Source organism: Heliconius melpomene, chromosome 13 (genome assembly GCF_056956725.1).
Source record: "Heliconius melpomene rosina isolate 202511_hmr_F chromosome 13, ASM5695672v1, whole genome shotgun sequence".
Taxonomy (NCBI): Eukaryota; Metazoa; Arthropoda; class Insecta; order Lepidoptera; family Nymphalidae; genus Heliconius; species Heliconius melpomene.
This window is the reverse complement of record NC_140401.1, coordinates 561354-578578: the sequence shown is the minus strand read 5'-3', so window position 1 is coordinate 578578 and position 17225 is coordinate 561354. Positions and strand designations below refer to the sequence as shown.

The following is a 17225-nucleotide window of genomic DNA, read 5'->3' as shown; positions in this document are numbered from 1 at the left end:
TTTTATCGAGAGTAACGGGTGTTATACTAATTAAGTTTATTAACGTTCACACTAGGGGTACAAGGGTAAAATATTTGTGTATTTTCATGATTTACATCTTTAACAAAATTCTCGTCTTTTTAATAGTCGCAAGCATTTTTCAAAACGTTGCATTTTGGTTGTTGAGTGGGAAAACTCAACGACGCTTGTCTTGTGAATTAAAATTACAAGCCAAAGGGCGGCTTTGCTGTGTCAATTAAAAATCATTTCCGCGAATGAGAATCGAACTCACAATTGTTGTGCTTAAGTGCAAGTCGTCGTAACTTATATAGAAAGTTTAAATCTAGGTAATATAAATATAAGTATGTAAAATATTAAATATTTCATTTCCTCCAGTGGAAACGAAACCCGCAACCTCTCGCGTGCTCTCCTCAACCTCGACCACACCTCCACCTCCTGTCTTCGGCCTCGACTTTATATTATAAGCAAAGTTATGCAATACTCCTTACACTGCGGAAACAAGTATATCTCGTCGAATCGCAAGAGAGCTGGAAATAGAGGAAATTACGCACACCTGATGTTCACATAAGGCCTTTTAAGATATTACACTGAGATATGTAGATAAATAAATTATAATACTTCACCAACATTATATCTATTTTTTTTTCTCTTCATACTATAATCTGAACAGAGCATGGTAGGCAGAGGGAACCCGCACTAGTGTGTCGAAATTCGGTGTTGGCCATCCCTGATAAAGTCAAAGTCATAATATATTTTTTTCAAAATAAGAAGTTATCTACATGCAAAAGTTTTTGCACTTCAATGTATTTAGCATATAATAGTAGTGATAACTGCTACTGTGGCGTCGCTACGAGTACAAATCCTATGAAATAAATATTTTAGTTACACGCTGTATATGTATGTTTCTTTGAAGACCTATGCTAAGGCAATGATGAGTCTTTATTTATTATTATTATATTTATGTTATTGGAAACATTTCACATATTTAAAATATTGCGATATTATTTTTTTTTAATTAATGCATTTTATAGGCATTCGCCAAAATCATTCATTCTCCTGAAAGGGAATTGTTCCCCAAACCGTCGATTTTACAGACTCTGCACGGCCAGTAAATTTAAAACAAAAAATACATGCTGTATTACGCATAAATCAGGGTAGAGAGCGGGGGAACCTGGGAACCTAGTATTTATCCCCTATATATAACGTTCAAATACAGAGTACCTTTTAAATAATAATACGCCGTTCTAGAATACGATTCTAAAAGACAATTGCTCAGTTTCAAATAACCATTTATCCATATCCAACTCAGCGAATTTTCCTTTGTTTGAACAGCTTGAGCGTGTAAAGTGATAATGAATATATAAAAATAGACTGTAAATTTATTTAAGACGTCTGAGCATCTGCCAGTAAATGTGATGGTTGCAGGGTTCAATGTTCTATTTGGGAAAATGAAATAATTAAATTTGCTTTGGCATGACAATACGCGGCGTTGGGTTTCGGGACACAACATATAAAGCATGAACATAAAGCATGAAGTGTCTTCGTAATACGTTTTCTCTGAATCGTGCACTTTAAAATTGCTTATAATTAGTTGCATTAGTGGAAGTGGGAGACTGGTTGATCTTCCGAAACGTGGCATTGGTGACGTTAATTCAATTCAATTTAAAATATTCTTTATTCAAATAAACTATTCTAAGCACTTTTGATTTATCCACTCTATCTGGTAACACCGCTAGGGATAGTATTAATTAAAGTGAACTAAAAAATATATATAAATAATGTGAATGAGTGGTGGAAGAAGCCATATTCAATACGGGAGTAAAAATATCTTAAACTTTGTATTTAAAAACTATTTTATTAAAATAAAATACAATTATTATTAAAACTAGTTCTTAACTATAAGAGTGCTGGTAGTGGAATCGCCTTATCCTTAAGGTTGGTCGGCTTTAATACAAATTCGGGTGTCCCCACCCTTTTGGCTCGTTTCCCACGATGCTTTGTTTCTCATGGAGTTATTATATGAAATTCCCTGGAAGTCGGAAATCAGCGAGCCTATTGTCATCGACATCCAAATGTTCATGTGCCCCAACATGTGCAGCAGGGTTCTCGTAATGCTTTTATAGAACTTTCTCTCGGAGTCATAAATCTACCATAGGCCCACATGCCGTCGAGCTCTTGTTTTATATTTATTATCTTTTATTTAAACCATTTGTTACAACAATGCTAGACTAGGTTGACTGTCCCCCTTCTGATAGTGAGAGTAGTAAAAGTAGCGCGAGTCAGTCGTCCTACCATTTTAGAGTCCCGTGTTTACATTAAACAATGGATCCAAAAACCTTACTTTCGTTCGTCCCTTCGTATAATGGCGATGCATTTACTTTATATAATTATATTAACTGTGCTAAGCAATGGCTACAGATAGCGGGTGGAGATACACCACAAAATATTATGTTATTATTAAGTAAATTAGAATCTAAAGCTGCTATATCAATATCTATGATTGAGCATAATTTTAAATGGAATAATATAGAATCAGCATTAAAAAGAGAATGCGGAGATAATAGAGATTTAAATACGTTATTAATAGAGTTAGGAAATGTTAAGAGAAATGGTTTATATAAAGATTTAATATTCGAATTAAAACAAAAGTTATTTTTTATTAGAAGTAAATTATTAGATAAATATAGTGAAAAACTTTTAGTAGATGAGGTAATGGAGCCGTACATAAATACCGCCCAGAATACCTTAAGAAAAAGTTTACCGTATCATGACCAAATATATGTATCTAACTGTAATTTTAATGAAACGGCAACTAGAATATTGCAATTAGAAGCAGAAGGGAGGTATGACAACATTAAACAAAAGTTTTCTAGCATTTTACCGCCGCCGCGTAATGTACATCAAAATGCGTATTCGCAATATAAACCAAACTTTAATTATAATCAAAGACAAGCTTATCCGTCTACGTCGCGATCGAATCATTTTCCGATGCGACATAATAATAATAATAATTTTTATAATAATAATAATTACAACCATAATAAAAATCAATGGACTCCGAATCCAAATAATTTTTTTACTAGACCGCAAAATGAGGAAGTATTCCACAATGAAAACAGCCTTCGACCGCGGCAAAATATCATAGAATTTAACCATGTAAAATCATATTTACCGTATTTTGAGACGGATAATCCTAGATTAAAAATATTAATAGATACTGGAAGTCAGAGATCTTTCATTACGAAAAGTGCATCAAAATATTTTAATCAATTTTATAAGCCAGGTGAATTTATAGTACGTACTTCGCACGGCGTAACTAAACATGTCGGTTTAATTGAGACACCTTTTTGGTATAAATATTTTGATATAGGCGAAGGAAATATGAAATTTTATATATATAACTTTAGTGATAATTATGATATTTTAATGGGTACCGATATGATTGTGCAAATAAATGCCATAATTGATTTGAAAGAACGAAAATTAATTTTACCACAACGCGAAATTTTAATTTACCACATGCCGTCGAGCTCTTGTTTTATATTTATTATCTTTTATTTAAACCATTTGTTACAACAATGCTAGACTAGGTTGACTCGGGTATGGGCAAACACTTTGTTTAAGCAGATAGCCAGACAGCCATTTGAGAATATATTTTATTATTTTGATAGAAATATTTTAAATGTTGAGATGAGTTTTAATAATTGTCCTGAATATAACTAGGTATAAAATGTAGTTTTTTTATAAAGTGGCATGTCAGCAACATCTGTTTAAGCAGAAGGGTGCTGAAGCTATATTCCTAATTTTAAAATATTACCTCATGTATAACCCTCCCTCCCTATGTAACCCTCTTTCTCTTTATTGAACTGTCAGGCTCAAATTAAATGATGATCCTTCGTCTTGCTTGTATTTTTTATCTTAATATATTATATGTACAAAGCGCTAAATGTATAAATTACCCCGCAAGACGCTTATAATTCTTTTTCTCACTGCTTGCGGCCATATTAGATGGCGGAACCCAACGCCGGTCTGACGTAACCAAATTTAAAAATCCAAAATCATCGTGTTTATAATAGATAGAGATAACCAAGTATGTTAATTTGTGTGTACAGCGTAAACTAAACAGAACCAACGAGCTGGAAACTGACCACATGCCAACTACAGACCAAATCGTTGCTATGTAAAAACCTATTTCAATTTAAAATATTTCAAATTTATATGAATATTGTTCTATTTAGGAAAAGTCAAATAAATCTTTTACCTGTTGAATTTTATATAAATACTTTTGCAAGTTTACGTCCGTTACTTGTGGTCAAAAGTCATAACTCTCTGTTCTTCACTTTTGTCCATTTTTCGAGATATTGTGTGCGTGTCGAATAGCGCGAACCAATCAATTTAAATATTATCCTTCTGTAACTAGGAATTTAATGGCACAAGGGCACTAGCGTGCGTCTCCAAACGCGACAGCTTGTGGGTTCGATTCCTACTCGAGGAAATGAAATATTCAATTTTCATTCCTGAACTCCACACATTGGCATTGTGCCTCTTGATTTTGTCGGATAGTAAGGAACGGAAATGCTTTAATGGGAACAGAGTTTACCAACACTGTTCCTTGGTTCTCTCTGCCTACCTTACTGGCAGGAAAATGAAAATATTAAATATATCTATCTATTTAGTCTTGTAGTGGGAGTCGTGCCCCTGCGCGCTGCGCCAAGACTGGCCTCTATCATATCTATCAAACAAGTAACTCCAATAATTAAGTGAAAAGTTATTTTTTTAAAGTACGTTAGGACTATAAGTATTCTTTAATCTCAAGCTTTTATCTTTCAATAGAAAGTTATTGACTTTCAAACAATGATAGTCAAAAACGGAAACTTTTTAATTCTTTAATTGTTTTAGCTAAAGTATTTTACTGTAGAAGTGATCTTATCATCTATGCTAATATTAAAGACAGAAAAGATTTGATTTTTTTTCGGTAAGGGATAAATAAACCGATTACTACATAGGTAGTATACTAGTTCTCGTTTATCATGACAAGAAATGCATTATATGTGACAGACAGACAGACAAATACGCGTATAATAAGCAGATTAGGTACTATTAAGCGATATTGTAACTAATATCTCAACATGACAGATTCGATTTCGCTTGTGCCATACTTAATGTTCGCTGTGACACATAAATGACTGTAATAATGCAACTTCTAAGGTAATATTGGTTATTTAACCGTCTAATTAGCTTTTAAGCAAAAAATTAAGCTTTCATACAAACCATACTCAGAGATATAATTTAGATTTTAATTGACACACGCATCTATCTACTAAAGGGGTATATAGATTTGTAGCACCTATATCCTATATGACTATGTGACAATTGGGCAGTGCGTGGAGCGTTCCCCAACATTGCTTGTTGAGCGGCATACTTTAACGCTGCGGTTTGACAACAGGGGAAAGAAAATAATTAATTCCCATGAGTATGAATTGAACCAAGAACTGCCACATTTACAGTAAGATGATATTTTTATTATAATCTAGACAAAAAATATAACAGAGTTTATTAAAAAAAAAATACTATTACAGGTATGGGTAGAAAACCGTATCGAGTTCTGCACAGAGAAGTGGCCAGATTCGATAAGGAAGGAGCTTTTTGGAGCTTTCAGTTTCATCCTCGTGTACGCTGTGCCGGGTACGTAGTTTAATTTAGAACAAATAAATTTTAAATCGAAACTTAATCAATGAAATCTATAAATATAATAAATATGAGGCCAAGTTGTAAGACTAAACGCGACAGGATGTGGGTTCGATTCCTACTCAAGGAAATTAAATCCTATTTAGTATTTTCTTTAAATCCGGTAACGAGGCAAAACGCCTCGTTGAGTTCCACCAATAACCACGCAATGCCCTCAAAATTCGGAGTGTCTTAACACTAGAACCCTCTGTCTATCCAGATGTGTGTAAGATACAACGAAAATATATATTGTATATATTTATATCCATATGAAAGTATACAAAGTATAAACATATAATATTAAACGACTATCAATTTGAAATCGACGCGAATCAAAATTCATTTGACAAGTAATCCAATTAAATATTTTTGTGAACATAACCCAATTATACGACCAATTAATCTGTAAAAATACTCAACACTTAAATATCTCCTTTTTTTTATGAAGAAAAGCCTTAATTAATAAAAAAACTGATAGCGTCTAGACTTTGATGGAGTGGTGTCATAGTGTATTATTTAAATCATATTATTTTTAGCTTCACGGTGTATCCCGCATATAGCATGGTAGTCAGAGATAACCTAGTATTAAGTCACTCCGTTTTTCACAATCCGCGCATTTGAGCTTAACGTTTTCCTTCTTTTTAACCGACTTCTGTAAGAAAAGGAGGTTATCAATTCGACTGTTTTTTTTTTTTTTTTAATGTTTGTTACCTCATAACTTTTAACTGGGTGAACCGATTTTGATAATTTTTTTTTATTTGAAAGGTATAGCTTCCCGAATGGTCCCATTTTTTTTTGATCCATGTCTGGCAATAGTATCCATGAGAAAATCACATAAGTCTTAAATTTGCATTAGGTATGTGCGCTACAAATAGACGAATAAGTCAATGTCGCGCCGACCGATTTTGATGATTCTTTTTTTATTTGAAAGGATACACTTCAAGGATAATTTAGTGAAAGTTTGGTTAGGTTCCGATTATGGGATCCGGTGAAAATTTAGAAAGTTTGGTAAAAAATTGATTATACTGTAATAGTTACAAGCAAACACTTTTTAAATTGATGTCAGAGGTGAGATTCCTGATCGTTGCATTTCTTTTCAACCAACCTCAAAAAAGAGGATGTTCTCATTTTCAACCAACTTCAAAAAAAGGAGATTTTCAATTTGCCCGAATACTTTTTATGTATGTTCTTGTCAATATACCAAAATGTAACTTTGCACAAAAATAATACCTAATTAAATAAAGTTTTACATAGGACAACCACAACCACTCGTTGACAACCACTACCACCACCATCACCACTCGTTTAAGAAGCATCATTTTAAGATCTACCCATCACTAAAAATCGTAAAATAAATTAATTTTTAACAAAAACAAAAACCGACTTCTAACAACGAACTAAAAAGTAAAAAATAATTATACAAAGATTTTATAATTTTGAAGTCGGTGCCAAGCTAATGCTACAACACCTTTACTACAATATCTAATTACTAAGGCTGTTTGTTTTACTTGGCAGCGACTTCAAAATTATAAAATCTTTGTATAATTATTTTTCACCTTTTAGTTCGTTGTTAGAAGTCGGTTTTTGTTTTTGTCAAAAATTAATTTATATTTGGCTGAATCACGGAACATTTCACGTAATTTCAATAGGATTTACCTGCTTTGTGTGCAAAATATGTTTCATATATATGTACATACACATACATCTCTATGTACATATGTGTATAAAAAGTGTTTTTTGAGGAAAAACGATTATCTATTCCTTCATCGATCCTTAACGATCATTATAAGAATATAGAATTGATAGAATGTACCGAAGATTTATTTTTCTTATTTTTAGGGTTCCGCACTCCCAACTTTAATGTCCATTTGACTGTCTATCTTTCAATACCATTTTTTTTTATTTTAGAAGGTATCAAATTTATATTAATATCAGATATTCAAGTCTTGTGGACTTGGAGCACAGAAAAGAGCTCTTAAGATATAAGCATTTATGCATCGTTTTTGTTGTGTATATAATTCTATAGCCTATTTTCGTTGCTTGTAAGGTGTGGTCCAGTTGTAATTTTTTATATTTTGATAGATTGATAAAAGTTTCGTAGCACGGTCTGTCGGAAAATTTAAAAAGCTTCATTGCTAAAAGCTCATTAGCAAAAACGATCATTAACATTTGAAAAAGGAGAATGTTATTTACTTAAACGTTTTATAAGAAATCTTACAAAGAAATATATTTATATATAAATGTATAGATATGATTATTATAATGATTTTATAGCTTTAGAATAATACTTTTTTGCGAGAACCGCAAACAGCGCTCATGTGCTGTCAAAAATTAAACTAAACAGTAATGTGTTATTTTTATCAAACCTAATTAAAAAGTATAATAATACTTTAATACATTTAATTTTTATAAAAAAAAAATATTTATTTTATTTAATTCTCCGATTCCCTCTCCCAATTTTTTAAGTATTATTTATATACATGATTTTTTACGATTTGTATAATATAATTGTTATAAAGTGATGTAGCAGTTACGTGGTTTTGTGTAACGATTTATAATTTAAGAAATTATTTCCGTACTCAGGAACAGTACGCCTGTTCACGCACACTATTGAAGGAAAGCTTTTAATTTGTGCCTTTGACAGGTTTGGAAAGGCAATTTTGTATAAAAAGTTGAAAATAACCTTAAGTAAATACGATATTTCGATACAATTATATAAAAACCGTGTTATAAAAAGTGTTGCTTACTTGAAAATGTTTTATGTAAAATGATAAAAGGGCGTCACGTAGCGCAGTGGCACGGAATCCGGAAAATAGATACAACGGGTTCAATAGCTCTCTCGTAGTAAACTCGTAGTAATTAATTGTTTTCTTTTATACACTTTAGTGACCTTTTGTAATGTGATTTCCGCCTCTCAACATGCACCGTTTCGAAAATTGGGCGGTGCACAGAGAACGGAGTGTTCTATTACTAACTTTATATCTAAGATCCCCTTACCTACTACCTACCTTAGGTGCCCTTACCTACCTTACGTCTACCTTAAACTAAAGCCATTTTTTACATAATTATAAACCATTATCAGCAAATACAATTACAATATTTTCAATTCGTAGCATCGGTATTAAGCGTCTGTTCACTTAAGATAATTAATTCACTAGAAAAAGTACTAAGTCTAAGTTAAGTTCACAATGTTACTAAAAACTCAGTTCGTTCTAACAGTATTTCGTTAATTAACACAAGTTAACAATTATAAGTTTTTATTGAGACTTGAATCTTAATAATTTTCAGCTTTACTTAGTGAATATTTAATTAGGGATGACTTCATAAGAAATGTTACATTTTAATTATATAATAGTTGTTTTATTCTACGAGTATGTGCCCTCTAAGGCCTTCGAGACGTGGTACGTCTGCATATAACCGTAATAGTTGTGGATTAACAGCTGAAGTCAAATATTTTATTCAAAATAAGAAGTTGCATGGCCTATAACATAAGCCATGCAACTTCTTATTTTAATTCTTCTTATTTTCTTAGTAATTGACTATTAATTCACTAAACGTTACCCTTCACACCCGAGAAGAAATGGCGCAAGAGTCTCAGCGGCCTTTTATTACCAATTTACCAAACATAAAAGTTAACTTCAGGTATTTCTTCATATTTGGTGAAAGTCAATTGAATATAAAGCATACTTAATTAGCCGATTGCCAAATGATGAAGTTATTTAAGTTATATATATTTAAGAATATGATACATTCTTGGTGACAAAAATTACGTGACGCAGCCTATAGTCTTCGCCTATTATTGTACAGTTGAACACAGAAACATTTTTTGAAACTTGAATCATTAGTTCCATAGATTAGCCCGTTTAATCTGTCCATCTATCTTTTACTATTGATACTATTGATATTTTAAAGATGTAGCTTAAATTTTAATGTTTTTTTTAATATATTTTTTAAATTTTATTTAATGTCACCTTGCATCCCGCACTTAGCATGGTAGATATAAAGAAACTAGTGTTAGAAGATTTCCGATTCTTACTTGAGTGTTGAGAGGCGAAACTAATCGGCGGGGTTTTCCTCGTTACCAGACCGAAGAAAATAAAATATTAAGTTTTTCATTCCCCCGATTGAAAATTGAACTCACAACTGCCGTGTTTACATTTGCACGCCTGGCACTCACTTAGTATTTCTTAAGTATTCTTTTAATTGATATTGTTTAATGTTTATTTTCAGGTTGTATAGTAGTAGTGTCATATTCTCTAATGGGGAGACGGCTGTGCTCTGTGCTGCCGCCGTTTGACCAGACTGAAGGCAGTGCAAATAGTCAACAGGTACATTTCAAATTAATATTGCCGGACGAACCAACAAATCATTCATAAAATCAAGTTTTTTTATTATTTTTTTCATTTTTGTTACACACACTTTAATTCTATATATAAAATTCGATTTATTTATTAAATCTAGATATCTCTTTGACCGACTCCAAAAAGTGGGAAGTTTTGAAGTCGGTGGGCTTTTTTATATACATTTTTTGACGCGATTATTCAAGCGTCTTACTGGAAATGCGACATTTTAATTTTATTTAACTTAAATTTATTTATTACTAGCGACCCTCTTGCGGCTTCGCCCGCTTTAACTATTGGATTATTCATATAATGTATGTTTGCAAAGCACTTAAGATAATGTGAAAATTAATTAAACCCTAATGCAAGCTGCATTTTTTTAGTTTCAATAAGGATTTTCCAATTGTTTTACACAGCAAGGATTTTTTAGTAGGTAGCGTAATTTTAAATCTGTGCTACTAATCTTTTCAAGTACTTATTAAAATATATTTAAATGACTATTTTTAGATAGTTAAATCACTATTTTTAAACGGAAGAAATTAGAAACAAAAACCTACCTACTAATAAGTTATTAGTAATAACTACTACAAAAAATATGAAACCAAATATATCGCGCTGAAATAATACATTCAACTCGAATTATCCAATACGTGCAAACGATGAAATTGAAACATTCTGTCCCTGATGAAAAGCAAGCACTACGTGGCTGCCTGTGAGGAAAATTAAAGAGAATGCATCGGCCAGGAATCAAACCCGGGCCGCTCGCGTGGCAGGCGAGCATTCTACCACTGAACCACCGATGCGTGTGAGGCAGGCGGGCGCGGCGGACGCATGGCGAGTGGCGAGCCGTTTCGCAGCAAGGATTTTTTGATATTGTAACAACTTCTAAAGTACTTATTAAAATGAAAAACAGTAAAAGACAGTTTTGGTCTACATTAAATGACCAACGTAACTAATGTACTTATTTATATGTTGAGAGTAAGGGATAAGTGAAACTTGAGTAACATACAGCTGATGTGTCAACGGCGGGATGTGTCAACAATTAAATGCGTATTTCTGTAAAACTATTCGCAATTTCGAAAAAGTGTAAAAAGCAAATTTTATCTTCATTTAACGTAGAAAATTAATAAAGTATTTTAAAGGATAAGGATTAATACCATTATAGAAAAATATCCCTCACAATAAAAAATATATTGAAATTGCGACCCGCTCGCGGCTTTGCCCGCCTTAACTACTGAATTATTCATATAATGTATGTTTGCAAAGCATTTAAGATAATGTGAAAATTAATTAAACCCTAATGCAACCCGCATTTTCGTAATTTCAATAAGGATTTTCCAATTGTTTTAAAATAAACACAAATAACAGAAAACTTAAACGATAGAAATTATAAACAACAGACTACCTACTATTCTCTTACCCAAAAATACTTAAACGAAAGATGTAACCAACTATGTCGCGTGGAAATACATTATAATTATTGGATAACTCCAAAATACGTGCAATCACTTCTAAATTTACTTTGCCAGGCGCAGAATTGAAGCATTCTCTCGGTCATCTCCGTAGTAGCTCAAAACGACATCAGAGCGTTGATCCGACCGTGGTCCCAGGCGAAAACCTGCTTTAGAGCAGACACATGGAAGGGGAGGGGATTGGAATTGAACACTCGGTTTCTTGAAGAAGGCCTAGATTAAACGACCAAGATGACTGCTCATGAGTCGGATTTGGAGGAGGATAGAAAGTCCCTCGGAAGAAGACGTCTGACCTCGGGCGGCCGGGTACGCGGAGTGCTGCTCCTTAGGTGCAGGTGACCCGATACACCGGCGCAACGGAATACGTTGGACGCGAGGCGACCAATGTGTACCTCTAGGGTTTCTATTTTTAGGTTGCGGTGAGTGGCGCGTGGTGTTCACGTAGTATGGTGCCTGCGTCACTCGCCGGAGGGTGAGGTTCCGTACGACCTACAGGATTCCTCGTTGAGTAATACTCGCTAGGGCATTGTGATGTCATCAATGTATAGTGCGTAGAGAGCAGGTGACAAAATTCTGACTGGGACAACGGCAGCGATCGGGTCGCTGCTAGCACTCTCAACTCTCACGCAAAATGTCCTGTCACTTACAAAGCAGAGCGGCAAAGACATGCGCGACGTGCTGGGGGGTGCCCGCTCTGAGCACTTTATGAAGTAAGCCCGGGTGCCAGACGCGGTTGAATACGCGTGCTACGTCAAGGAAGACTGCTATTGCACACTCACACTCTCTCTCGGTTGATCACTGTTGCGTAGTTTACCCAGAGTGGTATACCCACTCTGCTCGCTCTGTGTGTGGATGTGTGACTGAAGAAGTGAGAGGAGTAACTTCTCGAACAACTTGGCGACCGTACTAAGAAGGATTATAGATCGATATCCCTCAGCAGCATAATGAGCAGGCCTTCCTTCCATGCCCAGGGGAAAGAAGCCAGGCGGGTGCGGCGGATCCACTATTATAAGCAAAATGTTGCGGGGCACGACGGACGCGTGGTGGGCGGCGAACCGTTAATCAGCAAGGATTTTTTAGTACTGTTATTTTAAATCTGTGCTACTAATCTTTTCAAGTACTTATTATTATATATTTAAATGACTATTTCTAGATATTTAAATGACTATTTATAAGCGGAAGAAATTATAAACAAAAACCTACTTACTAATAACTAATACAAAAAATATGAAACCAATATCGCGCTGAAATAATACATTTAACTGAAATTATTCAATATGTGAAACGCATCTAAATTTTCTTTGCTATAGAGGCAGGCGGGTTTTTTTTCGAGCTTGTGGTTAATGCTGTTAAAACAGCGACACCGGTTGGGTAGGCACTACGTGGCTGCCTGTGAGGAAAATTAAATAGAATGCATCGGCCGGGAATCGAACCCGGGCCGCCCGCGTGGCAGGCGAGCATTCTACCACTGAACCACCGATGACTGCTCATCACGCGCTTGTGTATAAATAAGCAAAACGTCGCGAGGCGCGTTTCGCAGCAAGGATGTTTTAGTATTTTAACAACTTCTAAAGTACTTATTAAAATGAAAAAACAGTAAAAGACAGTTCATCTACATTAAATGGCCAACGTAACTAATATACTTATTTATATGCTGAGAGTAAGGGATAAGTAAAACTTGAGTCGGCACAGCTGATGAGTCAACGGCGTGATGTGTCAACAATTAAATGCGTTTTTCTCTAAATTTATTCGCAATTTCGAAATAGTGTAAAAAGCACATTTTATCTTCATTTAACGTAGAAAATTAATAAAGTATTTTAAAGGATAAGGATTAGTACCATTATGGAAAAATATCCCTCACAATAAAAAATATATTGAAATTACTATTTTTAGACAGAAATATGATCACTACACGTTATCCTTAAAAGATAAAAATATGCTCTCGCGGACTTTTTTGTAGATCTTATTAAGAGGAACAATACTCCAGTACATTTTTTTCATGTAGTACTTACCATTAAAGCAGCGCATGCGCGAAAGTGTCTCAACGGGTAGGACTTTATACATATTTATCGTATTTATGTTAATTTACATAAGAATGTACAAATAATAAACTATATATAAACCTTCTACGAAAAATACTCGACCTAATGGTGAAAACTGCATAAAAATCCATTGGGTGGTTTAGAAGAAGAAGAGTTAGAAACAACAGACAGACACGAAAAGCGACTTTGTTTTATAAGATATAGGAAGTGACAATCTCCTAGGTAAAAAAATATGAACACAGCTTAGTAACACTAATATATCAATTCTCCACAAGGTCGAACAAGTTCAAAAAGCTATAATAATAATATGATAAATGCTTATAACGTCGGGGAGTCAGTCATGAAAAGAAATAACTCATACAATATATAGGGAAAGTTTTTTAATAAATACATTATTAATATGTAAAGAATGTTAAATTTGACGCAGGGTCGATTTAGTTTGAAATTGAAGATCATGTCTGTTATACTTGTTTTTAAACAAGTCTATGACCGCAACTTTTTTGTATGGCCTTTAAAATATGAAATGGAAAATCTTTTAGCTTTTTCTGCTATAAAATGAAATCCTTTCTTATTATTTACACAAGGCCAAAGCTCGGCGTTGAGTTCCGCAATTTAACATGTAATACCTTTAGCATTCAATACCGCGCTATACCGTGCTATTGCCGCAAAGTAGAAATTTATTATTCTTTTCAAGTCCGGTCTATACCAGTCCAGATTCAGGTTATTGATGAAGTTTATATGAAATTTTCATAAATATTTACTTGGAATTAAGTTTGTTGAAGATTAACGCCGCAGTGTAAGTAAATAACTCAAATAAATATATTATTAAATTAACATTTCAATCGTTTTCATACTTTAAATTTCCCATAATCTAGACTAAAAACAAAATTAACTATACTTATACATTTCCAGTTAAGCGTAAGTAATAAATATGACCCTAGAGGTTCATTTGCAACGAGATTTCCAAGAAAACAATCATTCACATAAATTAAAACTTTTTGCCTCTGAAAAAGTTCACAAATAGTCCCGCGAGCTTTCTAGACGTCTCTTTGAGCTTTATTAAATACTTACTAATGGAGATATGCAATATCAATATATTTATATTTTATTTATTATTTATTTATAAATATTTAAAGCTTCACGCGGTAAGTAAAGGGAGACTAGTGTCAATGTATTCCGTTTCCCACGTCTAGTTTCCGAGACATAGCATGTTGAGTGGCGGAACTAAACACTGCGCTTAAATATTGTTACCAGAGCGAGGACATGAAAATATTTATGAAAACGAAAGTGCACTCGTCTCGTTTTGGTTGGATATTGTCCTGTTAGGCCAGCGTTGCGAATCGTGACGAGTTTGGCGGGACGTCCCGATTTTTGTCTAAAATTTGACGGCTGGAGGCCGAGACGGCTACTAATACATATGTATATTTATTATACAAAACACTCTCTCAAGACAGTTTACAGTATGTGTTGAAAATAACAGTTTATTGGTTTGGGTTGAAATTTCGCTGTACAAGGTAATTGTCGTTAAGTTAAATGTGTCGTAACATACTCGTAGAGAGACTTTAGTGTGTTTATCTGAAAATGTCTGGAACATATGTACGTACATTTATACTAATATTATTAAAACAGAAGAGTTTGTTTGGCTTAACGTGCTAATCTCAGGAACAATCGATTCAAAATGAAATTTATTTTTGCTAAATTATGTTTGAGTATACAATAACAACCAAGTGTTTGACACTCTGTTTCCCCCTAGTTTTATGACATGGTTTCCAGGGTGGCGAAATTATCGGAGCATTTCACCTTGCACCAGAACAAGAAAATTGAAATAATAACATGATATTAAAATCAAATGTAATCCTTTGTTTCTTTCCACAGAGATTGAGGTTAGTTCGTGAGAGGAAACGAGTGGCGTGGATATTACTACTTCTGGCAGTACTATTTGCGCTGTGCTGGCTTCCATACAACATTCTACAGTTGTTAATCGACGTGAACGCTGTGAAAGTGGACTCGGTGGCTTTAGTACTGCCGTATACGTTGTTATTGGGTGAGCTTACATTTATTTTTTACTGTAATTGCTTGTTATTATTTTTAACTGTAGTTCCTTTTGAGGTCAGTCGTGGTGCAGGGGTAGATAGGGATAGATTGTGAGTTTAATTCCCACATTTAATATTTGCATTTTCTCGCTCTGGTTACGAAGTAAAGCGCGGTGTTGAGTTCCGCCACTCAAAGTGACACTAACGCTAAGCTAGGAGTGTCGTAACACTAAGTTCCCTCTCTATCTCTTTAATATTAGTACCGCGAGTTAGGATTCTACGTCCATTTTATTAGCAAGTCCAAGTGTTGAAAAATACTTATAATATAAATAAAAGATTTTATATTAGAGACCGTTTTGGTACAGCGGAACAATATGAGCCTTGGGTTTGATCCCTATTCAGGGATGCTAGTATTACATAAGGAATTCAACCTTTTATTTATATAAACTTTCCAGGCCACACGAACTCCGCAATCAACCCCATAGTCTACTGCCTGATGACTCGCAACTTCCGCCGCTCTCTCCGCAAGCTGCTCTGCCACGACCCCGGTAACATACACTCTAGTACTCATTTCCATGTAAGTTTACTCGCGAATATAGAATATGTAATGTAATTGTACTAACAATATTACTATAAAGTAATATTATAAAGCAAAAATATTATTATTTATAATTGCTTGTCAAACTTTAATGTTCGAGAACACATTGTCATTGATACTGGAGGAAGCGTACCTTAACAGCATGAGGGGGGATCCTCAAGAGGGCAAGCTTAGAGTGACAGTGGACGAGACGACGAGATATAATATGTAGAAGGTACATATTATATCTCGTGGTCGTATTATAAGGGTTAATATGTGGAGGGCACTAATAGTTAGGCACAGCTTTTGAATATTTAATAAATTTAACATTGACTACTATACAAAACTAGAAAAATATTTCTTCGTAGGTTTTTTTGTAATGGAAACTCAAAATTAACCACATGTTATTTTAAATAACTAATCTAATAAAAATATATTTATTTATTAAAAAAATATCGGTAAATATTCAAAAGCTCCAGCCAAATATGGAAGCGCTAAGACAAAATTTCTCATAAAACCTATGGAATAGAAAAAGCCGAGACTTTTAATAGTTTTATGTATTAATTATATATTTTGACGCTTTCTCACTAAATCATCCTCTTAAGACTGCTAAGTAGTAGTAGTAGTAATGCTAGTTTGTTAACATAAAGTTTAACTTAAGCATATAAATAATAATTTAACTGATCCATTCATAGTTTAACAACGATCATTCAATATTAATCAAACGCTAATTGATATCTGTAAGTGGGGCTAGTGTGCATCAAAGTATTTAAATGAAAGCTTAATTTACTATATACTCTGTATGTAATTTTTCTATGTATTGTGTTATCACAAAAGTAGTTGAATTATAATCATTTAGATAATGTTGGAATATTCACGTACTTATCATAAACACGCGGCGTTGTATTACGCAAGACGCAACGTAACTAACTAAATATGTAAGTATTTTAATACTTGCATATATTTTGTAATTCGAGGTATTTTATAGAAGACCCAAGGTTTTAAATATTTTACTGTAGTCTATGCTCACAAGT

The 17225-nt window shown here is 33.7% G+C and overlaps 1 protein-coding gene and 1 long non-coding RNA gene across 6 annotated transcripts in view; one reads left to right on the top strand and one right to left on the bottom strand.

The window, feature by feature from the left end:
• The window catches only part of LOC146532374 (uncharacterized), a 131344-nt gene that overhangs the window by 6223 nt on the left and 107896 nt on the right, over positions 1–17225 (bottom strand). The gene's annotated exons all lie outside the window — the stretch shown is intronic.
• LOC146532376 (QRFP-like peptide receptor) overlaps positions 1–17225 on the top strand; it is a 93553-nt gene that overhangs the window by 75521 nt on the left and 807 nt on the right. For 4 of the 5 annotated variants that reach the window (XM_085196517.1, XM_085196516.1, XM_085196515.1 and 1 more), the window contains exons 5-8: positions 5580–5685; positions 9958–10055; positions 15457–15625; positions 16070–16191. In XM_085196517.1, coding sequence (XP_085052643.1) covers positions 5580–5685; positions 9958–10055; positions 15457–15625; positions 16070–16191 — 495 coding nt within the window. The remainder of the gene's footprint in view (positions 1–5579; positions 5686–9957; positions 10056–15456; positions 15626–16069; positions 16192–17225) is intronic. The other variant, XM_085196519.1, reaches the window with a different exon arrangement.